The sequence below is a fragment of the Chanos chanos genome, chromosome 16 (assembly GCF_902362185.1).
Source record: "Chanos chanos chromosome 16, fChaCha1.1, whole genome shotgun sequence".
Taxonomy (NCBI): Eukaryota; Metazoa; Chordata; class Actinopteri; order Gonorynchiformes; family Chanidae; genus Chanos; species Chanos chanos.
Window position 1 is genome coordinate 10,151,092 of NC_044510.1, and position 12,296 is coordinate 10,163,387.

Below are 12,296 nucleotides of genomic sequence, written 5' to 3' on the forward strand. Positions count from 1 at the left end.
GACAATCTTGTTTGTAAAAAGCGCTGTACAAGTGAACTTGAACTATGGATCCCACATAGGCCTGTCTTGCATATCATGGTTTTGACATTATTGTCCAATCAGGTTCTTTTTTAAAGGATCCTCATGCAGTATCTTTAATCTGAGTCAAATCTTAAATAATGTGTTTGAGTGATTTGAGTAGAGGTCTTCATATGGTTTGTGTTGATGAACTGATTATTCTTTTAGAAAGTTCTTTTTCACAAGACCACTGACCTCCACAGGCAATGCATTATTATTTCCAGATAAATGTAACTAGCTATGAGGTCTGTTCCAGTTGAGCAGTTAATGATACAACTTTGATTGTTGCACTTCATCTTGGGTATACTGTACAATGACACTACACTACAAGAGGATACATTTTTCTCATGTTTATGTTCAAATTGTCACACCACTCCCAATAACCAGTATTTATGAAAAAAAATCACTTTATTATCAAAATTCTGTGACTCCATTCACTTCCATAAAATGACAAAAGTTAAATAGAAAAAGTTAATAAATGAATTAAATAAATACAAAAATAAATAAATAAATATTCAATCGGTCAGTCCTTGTGAAGTCACTGCTGTCCTTCTATCGTCTCACTACTGTTTTGCTCCTTTCTTCAGAAAAGCCCCGAACTTTTTCAAGGTGTAGTGAAGCTCATGCCTCACAATCTCCCATGCACACTCGCTGAATTCCTTGAAAGGTAAAGGGGAGAAAAAAAAAACATCAGTTGTGCGCCAAAAAAATAACTGCTTGGTCGAGTGTGTGAGAGAATCATATTTAGGTAACTGGAAAAGGTTGGAACGCATCAGTTTTGTTATTGTTTAGGGGTGGGTATTACCTTTTCATTCAAAGTGGTATCAAGTTTTTGAAAATAAGACTTCAGTGTCGCTCGGCCACCAGTGGAAGTGTTGTGGTGCCCAGAGAGAGTCGTCTCGTCCCCGACCTTAAAGAAAAGAATGAGTTTAACTGAAATGACAATTGCTAAGTGTAGCTGATTGGATTGTGTACAATGTTTGAGACTGTGTTTTGGGTTTTTTTTTTTTCAAAGTAATACTGCAACACGATTGAGTTTATGCGGCACCATAAGCGTTTCTTACTTATATTTTCAAAGCTTTCTGTTAAGGTCTCAATTGAAATGATTTTTTTCAGGTTAGAAGCATGAGTTTATGTGGACTTTGAATCTCTGGTGAACATGACCTGTTTACTTACGCATTTCCCTAGATTCTCAACTTGTCGTGACAGAATGTTTTTAAAAATGTTAAATTTTTCACGATCCCATTTGGCCGATGTAACGTTGTTCTTGAAGATCTTGGCCACGTTTTTCAGAACTTCAAGAGCAACAGCTGCGAGATCTTCAGTCTGCAGTGAATGCAATGCATAACATGTTAGTGTGCTGGAGAGCATATTTAAATGTATCACATCAAACATTTCCCATCACAACGAGTCAAAATGCATTGGAATCGCCGACCAACCTGCAGTGATTTGAATGCATCCTCTGGGAACATGAGTTTCCCTTTTTCGTCCAAGCACCCCCACGGAAATTCTCCACCCTGCGGTGAAGAACGGCATTGAATTTTAGTTTTAAGAACAATTTAAGCAGAACTGTTTCAAGAACACCCAATCTACCAAAAAGAAAATTTTCTCACCATAGTTTTCAAAAATGTCGTGCTGTCCTCGTTCAGTTTCCCAAGTCTAAAATGCGTCCAGCTACAGCGGTGGGACGTAGCGCTGTCCACAAGAAAAAGCAAAAGGATGACGCTCATCAGTTTTAACAAAGCCATATTACTCGAATTCAGAGCGTTAGCTCACAAGTCAGCTCAGTCTAAAATGCGCTAATGAAGATTTCATCAGTCTGGCACAATAAATACTCTCATGAAAATTTCGATTGTGGTTGATAGTACATTTGTGGTCGGTTGAGTTTCCCCTTGGCGCAAAACTCATAGATCGGTAATTGAAAACGAAAAGCATTACATCATTTGCAGTCATCACTGTAAGTAGTTAGACTGTCATTATCAATAAAATCGACTGCTTGAAATATCCAACACAATCTGAAAAATATCAGGTTGCGTTTTGTTTTGTGACGAGCCAAAAGAACCTTAAGCTTAAGGAATCTCCTTCCTGTGATTTCGGTTCTGTAAATGTATTTTCTGTTTGAATTGTCTTTCATATAAGCATATGGGTTCCAGATAGTTTAAAACCATCTGGTAAATCTAATAGAGTTCTTGTAGGCAGCTGCAGGACATCTACTCATTGCTTTCATCTCTATAGTTTTGTCTGTAGAAATGCCTGGACTTCAGGAGCCTCGCAGTGAAACAAACTCAACGATGGGAAGCATATTTAGTGTGCAATTCAACCGGAGCGAGGTTCACGTCTGATTTTCTTAACTGAAGTGCTGAAAAGGTTGCTCATTAAATACATTTAAACAAGTCTGCTGTTGTAAAACTGTGTAATAATAGTCATCTTACGGCATATTCAGGATTTTCTGTCAAACCTGTTCGTGTGCACTTTCCCTTTTCGCACTTGCAAGTAACACAAAGCGGGTAGTCCCTGTTGCTTTTTGTGTGATTAGCAAATTTTACCATTCCCGTCAGTTTGTTCGTAAGGTTACGTATGGAAACAATGAAGAAGAAATCACATAAAACAAATGAAGAGGTTCACTGTTTGAAAGTACCAACATTTCCGCTTCGCATTGCCTTCCTTCTCTCTCTCTCTGTCTCTCTCTCCTCGCAGAGTGGTTATTAACTGTATTAATTTTACATTTTAAGATACTATGGTCAATATAATTGCCCACTAACCGGATGTATGCATGCCATAGTGTGCTTGTGTGCTTCAGTTTGGGCTAGTATATGTTATGAACCTTTTACAGAGTAATGGTCATTGCTACTGGGCATCAAACTAGTACATTGTATATAGGGAATGGACTATTCCACGGGAGAATAAAAAGCAGAGCAAGGTGTCGGTTCCCAAAAACCATACTGATGGTGCTCACTTGCATTTGCAGGCTTGTTTTTAGTTTTAGGGGACTCAATTTTTAAAATTCTGCTGCGCACTCTCATTAAAATTGCACTTTGTGTATTTTCGTAAGCATTTTGTACACACCAACGGCATTACAAGAAAATAAATAGATTAGCAATACTAACCATGAAAAATAATTCACCAATACAAATGTCTTCATCAACAAAAAATATTGTGCTCCAATTACGTTTGTAGTGTATAAAGTAAACTAATTTAATCATAATACGTTTATTAATTCATTTCATAATAAACATTAACATTTGTAATGAAATAATATATTAATTTTAACATATATCTACGCAATAATTGTTTGTGTGTTCATTGTTTTTGTTTGTTTGCTTGTTGCTGCTACTTTTAAGAGATGTGCTTCCATCGTCAGAGTGGCCAGTTAATAGCCACGTATTAATACCAGCTTTAAGATTAGATTTTTAACTGGGTTGTTTTATATTACCAGGAACTACTGAATTACAAAGCCACCCCCATGTAGCCAGCAGTTTTAGTGACAGTTTATTTTTCTTTGTTTATCAATATGATAACAAAAACAAATGTATTTTAAAGATGACTTAACAGGCCACCGTTTTTCACAAAAATCAGCCGTTATAATAAATAAATAAATACATAAATAAATAAATAAATACATGAATAAATAAATAAATACATAAAACACTTTAGCTAATATGAACACACACACGAATACAAAGAAGTTGAAAAGTATAAACCTCCTCAAAATTAAGCAAGTCCCCAAAAAAGAGAAATCTAGCTAAATTTGAATACAGTATAATAATCTCAGTGTCTTGTGACGGTCGTCATAAACATGCACTCAAATTTATGGCTGTCAGTAGGAGAATGTCGATCATAAATAATCACATTATCTGATATTAATGTATACATAATACTTTTAAAAATACAACATTGAACGGATAAATAAAAATCATACAAACAAACCTAAAGAAGGGCCATGTTTGATGACTTTGCTTACAGAACTCCGGATGAGCATTTCAGGAATGATTAAATACGACAGAAAACGCCACATAGGCCTAACAATACAGATAACGTAGTTTTCTCAATGTGTCAGTTGATAGATCTACTTCTTCAATGTGGCAAAGATTATGTCGAGCATCACCAAGTGAGTCTCCACCGTTTTTCTGATCACCTCCCATGATCGTGCACTGTAGTTCTGCAATTGAAGGAAGAATGATAAATACACAGGAATATTTCCTGAATCTTAGCTCCATGGCATAATTGAAGGAGTTCAACGAAGTGCATTTATCTTGTAAAAAGCAGAGATATTAGACCGAGGTTCAGCTAGATTGTTGTCCCGAGAAATCCAGTCAATACTAAGATATAATGAATTTTTTACACATTCACTAAATTTATAAAGGCCCTGAACATAAAGCAGGGCAGAGACACAGGTCGTTAAGTACTTAATTTATTCTATTGCGAACGTACCTGTCCTTTGAGAATGTCCTTCCTGAGCTTTCTGAAATGTTTTCTCAGTCTTCTTCCGTATGAAAACTGTGCATGCATTTCCAGGTCTTCCTGCTAAAACACAAAGAGATTTTTTATTATTATCATTATTGTTATTATTATTATTATTATTATTATTATCATCGTTATCATCATCATTATCATCATCATCATTAGTAGTAGTGGTAGTAATGGTGGCAGGAGTAGTATACTACTCCTACCATCATTACTACTACTATTACAATATTGGTGTAATATATTGTTGTTTAATCTTAGTTGTGTACTTACACAGGCTTTAAGGTCGTTAGACAGCGTGTCAAGCACGTTCAGAAAATTGTCCAGTTTTCGTTTGTTCCACGACACTGCCTTCAAATTGCCATCGAACAGCCTGATTATCTGATCAATAGTCTCATGTAAGAACCACATCTTTACCTCCCCCTGTAAAATGAAAACCATAATAAATTAACAAAACGCAACGAATAAATATGAACTTAATAAACAAAGCACGTTAATGCATCATCTGACAAGGTCAACTGGAGTAGACGTTTGCACCGTACCTGAGCCTTCACGATCGAACTATACGGCAGCCGTGGGATGAATTCCCCCTCTGTGGATATTTCTTTCCCCTGCAAGTCAGAACGGACCAGTGTTACAGGAGACACATATTATTACAGATCAGAAAGGTTTGGGGATCCATGGTTTCAAATATTTAGTCACCGTTTCAGTCTTCCCTCCAATGGCTTTAAGCCTTCTTGAGGGCCTTTGATTTGCAACCACCCGGTTTACAGCTGGCTATATTTGTGCTGTTCCGAGTGGTATTTCGAGACATTTGTCATCTGACTCATTTCCCGATGACTTTAATGAAAGGCGTTCTTAAATATCCTGCCAGTTACCCCCAGACGGCGCTATCTAACTATAACCAATGTTTTGAACCTCCGGGCTCCTCGACTACTGCTACTGTACACAGCTATTGCTACGGTTCCCTTGTTTCTGACCACAACTACTTGTCGTTGACAAGTAGCCTAGTTGTGGTTAGAAAAAAGAGAACAGTAGCAATAGTTGTGAGTATGAGTGAATGCACGATACAGACAAATTGCGGTGATAATAGCAACGGATCAAAAGCCATTCTGTGAGACAATAAATCATAACTATGTAAGACAACTGTACCATAAAACACGAGCCTTAAAATGTCATGCAAGCCAATTCATGTAACTCACCATCCCTCTCAGCAAGGATAAAGCTTCCTTGTTTACGAGTCGGTAACGGTCGATCCCGTTACAGGGCTTGCATTGAGTCTGCAAACTGCAAAACATAAGGACAAGGCAAATCCACATTTCTTTGGTATTCATGTTTTCTCGAAATCCAGCGCTCTCTTGCTAAACTGTATTCTGTCCTCTGTTTTACCAACATCTTGTCGCTCTGTCTTCATTTTATACCAAAGTTTGAAAAGAGAAAACGAATGGCCTAGGGAGGACGCAGAGTGAACCGTCTCCAATCCACTCCCATACGGAGAATTCCCGATTAGTTTTCACTTTCCGAAACTGTTGTAATAATGTAACGTGGATTCTCTCTGATACCTCGTCGGAACTCAATTTCTATTTTGAAATGTTAACAATGTTACCATAAAACACTTGCAATCTTACCTTATTCATTGGTTGAAACGACCGTTTTCAGCATGTTTAGCAGAACTTAGGTAGCATTTCCGTGTTCTGTCTCCGTGATACCTCTGGTGACTGACAGCCGCAACAAAGTAATCTGCCAAGAAATTTAGATCGCCGCTATACTCAAATGAATGAATAAAAATCGACTTATCGAGAAATATTTTCATATTTTCTTCACGTATGGACGGGCAGGAAGAGGATTTCTTCCTTCCAGCGTTCAAATCGAAAATGAATTGTGGGATTGAGACTGAGAGTTCGAAAGGCAAAGCTAATTCACTTTCTGTTCAGAAGGTGACGTATATCGGTGTAATGACGTAATTCTTTTCCCACAGCCTCTCGATTTAGCTCTCTTACTTTCATCACCGATTTTAACCCTGTAAGCGGACCCTAGAGTGTAACCTTGGATTTGCATGGGGAGGGGGCTTGGCTTATCAAACTTCATCTGACAGATAAAGATTAGGGTTACACTCAACCTTCATGTGTGTTTTAGGCCCAGGTTGTGTAGAGGGAGAGAGAGTGGCAATCAGACTAATGAGCAATATTTCTAATGAAAGACAGATATCATCTAAGATTTAGATAAATAGAAATGAATGATAAGATTTGAACGATAAGATTTCCCAGTCAGAGGAGTATGTAAACCTGTGCGTAATCAATAGGTGTCAAGACTGAAGGCATCCACACCGGTCATCAGTCAGGGTTATGACAGGAAGCAGCTGGATTGTACACAGCTGGGTATCAGAGTAATCCACTCAGAAGTGACGGAAAGAAGGGAGAGAGGAAAATGTTGGGCAAAAGGGCCCTTTGAGACAACAGTAACCCAGCAACACAGTGTACAGGAGTGATGACATGTGATAGAAGGGTGATCGTCACAAACTCCCAGAGAGAGGCTTGATGCAATCCCATAGAGTGAGGCTTTTCTTTCTTTCTTTCTTTCTTTCTTTCTTTCTTTTTTACAGAGAATATGGGAAGTCTGACTTCAAAGTCTTGATTACTCACTGAGAAACTACCTCCCTCTCTTTCTTTCTCTCTGTCTGGCTTTCTCTCTCTCTCTCTCTCTTTCTCTCTCTCTCTCTCTCTCTCTCTCTCTCTCTCTCTCTCTCTCTCTCTCTCTCTCTCTCTCCACAGAGTGGTTATTGACTGTATTAACTTTACATTTTAAGATACTAAGGTCAATATAATTGCACACTAACCGGATGTATGCATGCCATAGTGTGCTTGTGTGCTTCAGATTGGGCTAGTATATGTTATGAACCTTTTACAGAGTAATGGTCATTGCTGCTGGGTCTCAAACTAATACATTGTATACAGGGAATGGACTATTCCACGGGAGAATAAAAAGCAGAGCAAGGTGTCGGTTCCCAAAGATTGATGGTGCTCACTTGCATTTGCAGGCTTGTTTTTAGTTTTAAGGGATACCATTTTTAATATTCTGCTGCGCATTGTCATTTAAAATTGCACTTTGTGTATTTTTGTAGTTACCTTGTACACGTCAACGGCATTACAAGAAAATAAACAGATTAGCAATACTAACCATGAAAAAAAAATCACCAATACCAGTGTCTTCATTAACAAAAAATATTGTGCTCCAATTACGTTTGTAGTGTATAAAGTAAAATAATTTCATCATAATCCGTTTATTAATTCATTTCATAATAAACGTTAACATTTGTAATGAAATAATATATCAATGTTTACACATAGGCCTATACACGTAACATTTGTTTGTGTGTTCATTGTCTTTGTTTGCTTGTTATTGCTACTTTTTAGAAATATACTGTACCTCCATCGTCAGAGTGGCCAGTTAATAGCCACGTATTAATACCAGCTTTAAGATTAGATTTTTACCTGGGTTGTTTTATATAACCACGAATGACTGAATTACAAAGCCACCCCCATGTAGCCAGTTGTTTTAGTGACAGTTTATTTTTCTTCGTTTATCAATATGATACATTTGTTTTTGCTATTTCAAAGATGACTTAACAGGCCACCGTTTTTCGCAAAAATTAACCTCTATAATAAAAGAATAAATAAATAAATCAAATTAATTAAGTAAATTAATAAATAAACAAACAAATAAATGAATGAATAAAAACACTTTAGCTAATATGAACACGCACACGAATACAAAGAAATAGAAAAGTATAAACCTCCTCAAAATCAAGTGAGTCTTCAAAAAAGAAAATTCTCGCTAAATGTGAATGCAGTAGAATAATCTCAAAATGTCTTGTGACGGTCGTCATAAACATGCACTCATATTTTTGGCTGTCAGTAGGAGAATGTCGATCATAAATATTTTCTGTTTGTACGAATCACATTATCTGATACTGACATATACATAATACTCTTAAAAATACATATTGAACAAATAAATAAAGATCATATAAATAAACCTAAAGAAGGGCCGTATTTGATAACTTTGCTCATATGGCCTAACTCTGGGTGAACACTTCAGGAATGATGAGGTACGACGGAAAACACCACATAACAAAACAGATGATACAGGATTCTCAATGTCTCAGTAGCTGATGGATCTGCTTCTCATTGTACCAACGTGGCGGCGATTATGTCGAGCCTCACCAAGTGAGTCTCCACCGTTTTTCTGATCACCTCCCATGATCGTGCACTGTAGTTCTGCAATTGAAGGAAGAATGATAAATACACAGGAATATTTCCTGAATCTTAGCTCCATGGCATAATTGAAGGAGTTCAACGAGGTGCATTTATCTTGTAAAAAGCAGAGATATTAGACCGAGGTTCAGCTAGATTGTTGTCCCGTGAAATCCAATCAATACTAAGATATACTGAATTTTCTTAACACATCCACAAAATGTTCAACATACGGCGTGTTGTTGTTACCCAAAATGTAGAGGTGTAAAGGTCCCTTAACATAAAACAGGACAAAGACACACTACTGTGAGGTCGTAAAACGAGAAATTTATTCTATTGCGAGCGTACCTGTCTTTTGAGAATGTCTTTCCTGAGCTTTCTGAAATGTTTTTTCAGTCTTCTTCTGTATGAAAGCTGTGCATGCATTTCCAGGCCTTCCTGCTAAAACACAAAGAGATTTATTTCTATTATTACTATTGTTATTATTATCATCATCATCAGTAGTAGTAATGGTTGAAGGAGTAGTATACTAGTATACTACTACTACTACTACTACTACTACTACTACTACTATATTGTTGAAATATATTGTTGTTTAATCTTAGTGTACTTACACAGGCTTTAAGGTCGTTAGACAGCGTGTCAAGCACGATCAGAAAATTGTCCAGTTTTCGTTTGTTCCACGACACTGCTTTCAAATTGCCATCGAACAGCCTGATTATCTGATCAATAGTCTCATGCAAGAACCACATCTTTACCTCCCCCTGTAAAATGAAAACTATAATAAATTAACAAAACGCAACGACTAAAAATGAACTTACTTAACAAAGCACGTTAATGCATCATCTGACAAGGTCAACCGGAGTAGGCGTTTGCACCGTACCTGAGCCTTCACGATCGAACTATACGGCAGCCGTGGGATGAACTCCTCCTCTGTGGATATTTCTTTCCCCTGCAAGTCAGAACGGACCAGTGTTACAGGAGACACATATTATTACAGATCAGAAAGGTTTGGGGATCCATGGTTTCAAATATTTAGTCACCGTTTCAGTCTTCCCTCCAATGGCTTTAAGCCTTCTTGAGGGCCTTTGATTTGCAACCACCCGATTTAAAGCTGGCTATATTTGTGCTGTTCCGAGTGGTATTTCGAGACATTTGTCATCCGACTCATTTCCCGATGACTTTAATGAAAGGCGTTCTTAAATATCCTGCCAGTTACCCCCAGACGAAGCTATCTAACTATAACCAATGTTTTGAACCTCCGGGCTCCTCGACTATTGCTACTGTACACAGCTATTGCTACGGTTCCCTTGTTTCTGACCACAACTACTTGTCGTTGACAAGTAGCCTAGTTGTGGTTAGAAAAAAGAGAACAGTAGCAATAGTTGTGAGTATGAGTGAATGCATGATACAGACAAATTGCGGTGATAATAGCAACGGATCAAAAGCCATTCTGTGAGACAATAATTCATAACTATGTAAGACAACTGTACCATAAAACACGAGCCTTAAAATGTCATGCAAGCCAATTCATGTAACTCACCATCCCTCTCAGCAAGGATAAAGCTTCCTTGTTTACGAGTCGGTAACGGTCGATCCCGTTACAGGGCTTGCATTGAGTCTGCAAACTGCAAAACATAAGGACAAGGCAAATCCACATTTCTTTGGTATTCATGTTTTCTCGAAATCCAGCGCTCTCTTGCTAAGCTGTATTCTGTCCTCTGTTTTACCAACATCTTGTCGCTCTGTCTTCATTTTATACCAAAGTTTGAAAAGAGAAAACGAATGGCCTAGAGAGGACGCAGAGTGAACCGTCTCCAATCCACTCCCATACGGAGAATTCCCGATTAGTTTTCACTTTCCGAAACTGTTGTAATAATGTAACGTGTATTCTCTCTGATACCTCGTCGGAACTCAATTTCTATTTTGAAATGTTAACAATGTTACCATAAAATACTTGCAATCTTACCTTATTCATTGGTTGAAACGACCGTTTTCAGCATGTTTAGCAGAATTTAGGTAGCATTTCCGTGTGCTGTCTCCGTGATACCTCTGGTGACTGACAGCCGCAACAACGAAATCTGCCAAGAAATTTAGATCGCCGCTATACTCAAATAAATGAATAAAAATCGAGTTATCGAGAAATATTTTCATATTTTCTTCACGTATGGACGGGCAGGAAGAGGATTTCTTCCTTCCAGCGTTCAAATCGAAAATGAAGTGTGGGATTGAGACAGAGTTCGAAAGGCAAAGCTAATTCACTTTCTGTTAAGCAGGTGACGTATATCGGTGTAATGACGTAATTCTTTTCCCACAGCCTCTCGATTTAGCTCTCTTACTTTCATCACCGATTTTAACCCTACAAGCAGACCCTAGAGTGTAACCTTGGATTTGCATGAGGAGGGGGCTTGGTTTATCAAACTTCATCTGACAGATAAAGATTAGGGTTACACTCAACCTTCATGTGTGTTTTAGGCCCAGGTTGTGTAGAGGGAGAGAGAGTGGCAATCAGACTAATGAGCAATATTTCTAATGAAAGACAGATATCATCTAAGATTTAGATAAATAGAAATGAATGATAAGATTTGAACGATAAGATTTCCCAGTCAGAGGAGTATGTAAGCCTATGCGTAATCAATAGGTGTCAAGACTGAAGGCATCCACACCGGTCATCAGTCAGGGTTATGACAGGAAGCAGCTGGATTGTACACAGCTGGGTATCAGAGTAATCCACTCAGAAGTGATGGAAAGAAGGGAGAGAGGAAAATGTTGGGCAAAAGGGCCCTTTGAGACAACAGTAACCCAGCAACACAGTGTACAGGAGTGATGACATATGATAGAAGGGTGATCGTCACAAACTGCCAGAGAGAGGCTTGATGCAATCCACTTGAGTGAGGCTCTTCTTTCTTTCTTTCTTTCTTTCTTTCTTTCTTTCTTTCTTTCTTTCTTTCTCTTTTACAGAGACTATGGGAATGCTGACTTCAAAGTTTTGATTACTCACTGAGAAACTCTCTCCCTTTCTGTCTGTCTCTCTCTTTCTCTCTGTCTGTCTGTCTGTCTGTCTGTCTCTGTCTCTCTCTCTCTCCACAGAGTGGTTATTGACTGTATTAACTTTACATTTTAAGATACTAAGGTCAATATAATTGCACACTAACCGGATGTATGCATGCCATAGTGTGCTTGTGTGCTTCAGATTGGGCTAGTATATGTTATGAACCTTTTACAGAGTAATGGTCATTGCTGCTGGGTCTCAAACTAGTACATTGTATATAGGGAATGGACTATTCCACGGGAGAATAAAAAGCAGAGCAAGGTGTCGGTTCCCAAAGATTGATGGTGCTCACTTGGATTTGCAGGCTTGTTTTTAGTTTTAAGGGATACCATTTTTAATATTCTGCTGCGCATTGTCATTTAAAATTGCACTTTGTGTATTTTTGTAGTTACCTTGTACACGTCAACGGCATTACAGATTAGAAAGAAAATAAACAGATTAGCAATACTAACCATGAAAAATAATTCACC

The 12,296-nt window shown here is 37.9% G+C and overlaps 3 protein-coding genes across 3 annotated transcripts; all 3 read right to left on the reverse strand.

The window, feature by feature from the left end:
* Positions 1-620: 620 nt before the first annotated feature.
* LOC115829819 (interferon a3-like) lies at positions 621-1,805 on the reverse strand. The gene is made up of 4 exons (XM_030793982.1): positions 1,671-1,805; positions 1,497-1,574; positions 1,234-1,383; positions 621-716 (listed from the first exon to the last, which is right to left on the reverse strand). The coding sequence occupies exons 1-4, from the start codon at positions 1,803-1,805 to the stop codon at positions 621-623; spliced, it is 459 nt and encodes a 152-aa protein (XP_030649842.1).
* A 2,318-nt stretch (positions 1,806-4,123) lies between these two features.
* On the reverse strand, positions 4,124-6,158 carry LOC115829820 (interferon a3-like). Its single transcript, XM_030793984.1, has 6 exons — positions 6,150-6,158; positions 5,724-5,801; positions 5,064-5,132; positions 4,795-4,944; positions 4,489-4,581; positions 4,124-4,216 (listed from the first exon to the last, which is right to left on the reverse strand). Exons 1-6 carry the CDS (start codon positions 6,156-6,158, stop codon positions 4,124-4,126), a joined length of 492 nt encoding a protein of 163 aa, XP_030649844.1.
* Positions 6,159-8,705: 2,547 nt separating this feature from the next.
* LOC115829821 (interferon a3-like) lies at positions 8,706-10,449 on the reverse strand. Its single transcript, XM_030793985.1, has 5 exons — positions 10,318-10,449; positions 9,658-9,726; positions 9,389-9,538; positions 9,123-9,212; positions 8,706-8,798 (listed from the first exon to the last, which is right to left on the reverse strand). Exons 1-5 carry the CDS (start codon positions 10,447-10,449, stop codon positions 8,706-8,708), a joined length of 534 nt encoding a protein of 177 aa, XP_030649845.1.
* Between the last annotated feature and the right edge of the window lie 1,847 nt (positions 10,450-12,296).